This window comes from Triticum aestivum, chromosome 7D (genome assembly GCF_018294505.1).
Source record: "Triticum aestivum cultivar Chinese Spring chromosome 7D, IWGSC CS RefSeq v2.1, whole genome shotgun sequence".
Lineage (NCBI taxonomy): Eukaryota > Viridiplantae > Streptophyta > Magnoliopsida > Poales > Poaceae > Triticum > Triticum aestivum.
Genome location: NC_057814.1, coordinates 382,193,896 through 382,197,054, shown reverse-complemented (window position 1 = coordinate 382,197,054; position 3,159 = coordinate 382,193,896). Strand labels below are relative to the sequence as shown.

The 3,159-nt window shown below is 47.7% G+C and overlaps 1 protein-coding gene across 1 annotated transcript; it reads right to left on the bottom strand.

Moving 5' to 3' along the window:
- Positions 1-295: 295 nt before the first annotated feature.
- On the bottom strand, positions 296-2,744 carry LOC123166314 (myb-related protein Hv1). Its single transcript, XM_044584096.1, has 3 exons — positions 2,341-2,744; positions 2,039-2,168; positions 296-1,443 (listed from the first exon to the last, which is right to left on the bottom strand). The coding sequence occupies exons 1-3, from the start codon at positions 2,471-2,473 to the stop codon at positions 675-677; spliced, it is 1,032 nt and encodes a 343-aa protein (XP_044440031.1). The 5' UTR covers positions 2,474-2,744; the 3' UTR covers positions 296-674.
- Between the last annotated feature and the right edge of the window lie 415 nt (positions 2,745-3,159).

Sequence of the window (3,159 nt, the reverse complement as noted above, 5' to 3'; positions counted from 1 at the left end):
GTCCACACATATTGATTTTCAAAGACGGTTTAAACACGTTATATAACCTCATATTATCTGTGACTCGTTTATAAAGTTAAATTGTTAATGTATGTGGTGACAGGGCCGTGTGTGGTAGATTTTGCCTTAGTAGCTAGTGTAAATCGTTTTTTCTTTACCTTGTCCTTAGAGAACAGAGAACAACATAGGAATAAAAACAAGAAATCAGTTAGTCACTAAAAAGGTACACATTGATCCCTCCGTAGACATGCATGCATGCACAACATGAAGAAACAAACGAACACAAGAATCCAAAAGAGCAAAAGGAGGAGTTCCCTTTCATTCCTTCCTGTTTATTATAGATTCACTCAGCATACATCAATCAATTACACACCAGTTGCCATGCCATGCAAACATGCATGCATGCAAGTTATCTCTTTACAAAGCCCAATTAACAAACATTCTTCACTCCAAAACCAAAAAATTAGGAAAATTTGAGAAAAAAAATCAAACACAATAAATTAAGTGCACCTTTGGAAAACCTCAGTATTTGTCTATGGACAGATCGGATCAGCAGAATGAGCTAGAGAGAGAAATATCAGATGTGAGAGGGGGAGAGATACTCCTTGATCATGTGTGCATGCATGGAGCAAGCAAAGCATATGTGCACATGGATTTAGCAGCTTTCTGGTCGATCATGCGTTTGGTCCCATAAAAAGGAGGGAGTGTTCACCACTTTGCATGGCCTCCATGTTGGACGGTGTTAGTACTTCTTGATCATCCCACATCAGCAGCTGCTCCTCGTCCCACTGCTCATGCTGCCCTAGCTGCTCCCCCTCCTCGTCCTCCAGCTCCGGCCGCCGCCGCTGCCTCTGCTCGTCCCCGAAGCACCCATTGCCCATGCCGGCGCCGGCGCCGCAGTGATCGTCCATGGCTTCCATGCACATTCCCATGGCACCCATGCCGTCCACCAAGGGAGGCAGGTGGTAGCAACTGGGCGTGTCCGCTTCCGCCATCGCTGCCGTGAAGCTGGCGATGAACGGGTGCTGCTGCGCCGCGGCGGATGCGAACGGCGTGCTGACGACACCGGTGTCGAACATGAAGAGCGGGCAGTGATGCGACATCCCTGGCGGTGAGTCCTGCCCGGCCCCGGCGGCAACCGGCAGGGCTAGGCTGGTGCTCTGGTGGTGGCTGATGATGGCGTCGAGCTGCAGTTGGTCCCCCGCTGGTGCGCAGCTGAACGTCGGATGCTGCAGGCGGCGGCGGTGGACGTCCGACGTGGCCGTGCTGCCGCTGCACGGCGCTAGGCCGTTGTTAGGTGGGCTCGTCGACGTCGTGGACGAGGTGGTAGTTACGTTCGGCGCCGCCGGAGCCTTGCGTATCTTCTTCTTGATCCACGAGTTCCAGTAGTTCTTGATCTCGTTGTCCGTCCGGCCAGGCAAGTGGCTGGCAATGTGGGCCCACCTGTAATACGACCGTGTTTACGTCAGTAAAGCCATTCTATGAATTTTTCCTTTTGTCATCACTAAGCTAGCTAATTTTGGAACCTTTGCCTTGAAGAAACCCTAGCTCTATAGCTAGCTTTGTGTAGTACTCCTACGTACCACTTCATTGATTTGTTGTTAGGGTAGTCGTGTTCAAGTTTAACTAGTTGAAAATGACGGCTAGTATGGCGCCATTTGGCACGTATACATGGCGTCATGCTGATGTTGCATATACATAGACTAGACCTCTTAATTAACTTGGAAAAGAGCTTAATTAGCTGTAGCGCGCTCCAGAGAAAACAAGCTTGTGGCCATGCATGATCGAGTAACACTTCAAAACACCGTTTCTTTTTAGGAGATTTCAAATCACTTTTGTCACCTGCATGCGACATTAGCTACAGGATTGCTGGTAATAATCAAGTAAGTGATGTATGTCAGCAAGATTTGGCACAGGTCAGATGAGTGATTGATAAGCAGCTCCAAGTTGCGGCATTGTCAAATTAAGATAGAACAAAATAATTGCCTCCAAATTAGAAAGAATCATGCTAATTAATTTTCCATTGTGTCCCAGCTACCTGTTGCCAACAATGGCGTGGAGACTGATGATGAGCTTCTCCTCCTCCGGCGAGAACCGCCCTCGCCGGATGTCGGGCCTCAGGTAGTTGATCCACCGCAGCCGGCAGCTCTTCCCACACCGCTGCAATCCTACATAGAAAAAACATGGCATTGCACCAAAATTAAGCAAACCAAATGAATTCCAAGCCAGAGAGCCCCATCTTCAACTGGTCATCAAGGGGCAAAGCTATATACTCATATGTTAATCGAATGAGAAAGGCCGGATCGAGGCGGCCGAGATAGACGGATCAAGGTTACGTACCGGCTTTCTCGGGGACCTCACTCCAGCAGCCATAGCCATGGGTGGTGATGTAGCGGACGAGCTTCTCATCCTCCTCAGGAGACCACAGGCCCCTCTTCACCTTCTGCTGGTTGCAGCAAGAGTGATGCCCCATGCACACACCTCAGTTGAGAGACCAGATCGACCAGTGACTGATCTGAACACTGCAATGCACACTCCCTCTCAACCAATTCGGTAGCTGCTTATAGCTAGGGAAGCTAGCTAGCTATGTAGATCGTAAACAGAAATAATATAATTGAGGTGTCATGCATGCATGGATGAACTATCTTCTTCTGCTAGCTAGCTTAGTAGAACATGACATAGCATGCATGGAAGGAAGGAAGGAGGACGGATGGAGCATGCAAATGGTTGGTTGGTGTTTAGCCCCCCTTTTTAATATGAGCTCTTTGCCTTGGCCCTTTCCATCCATCTCTGGCTTCTGCCTCCTTCACTCTTCTGTTAATTAATTAATTAGAATTAAGATACTAATATCTTGGTTAGTCTCTTCTTGTTTGCTTCCAGAGGGATCCTCCTAATTATAGCATGCGATATGTGCAAGAGGCATAATCTTGACACTTCATGTGCAAATTTTTCCTCCCTTGAGAGGGTCCTACCCTTTGTTGCTACTTTTCTATCTAACCCTATAGCGACAGGGCATCGAACCTGCTAGCTAGAGAATTATTCAATGGCGCATTCTAATCACTTTTGTAATACTAGCTCGATACTAGAGACCGGATGCTTGACAGTGATCTTGAGGAGCGTATATATACTAGAGTATAGTCAATTTTACATATACGTGCA

Coding starts and splice junctions, on each gene's coding strand:
- LOC123166314 (XM_044584096.1), bottom strand. CDS start 2,473: ATGGGGCATCACTCTTGCTGCAACCAGCAGAAGGTGAAGAGGGGCCTG. Junction 2,169..2,340: donor TGAGGTCCCCGAGAAAGCCG/GTACGTAACCTT, acceptor TTTTCTATGTAG/GATTGCAGCGGTGTGGGAAG. Junction 1,444..2,038: donor CACGCCATTGTTGGCAACAG/GTAGCTGGGACA, acceptor GTCGTATTACAG/GTGGGCCCACATTGCCAGCC.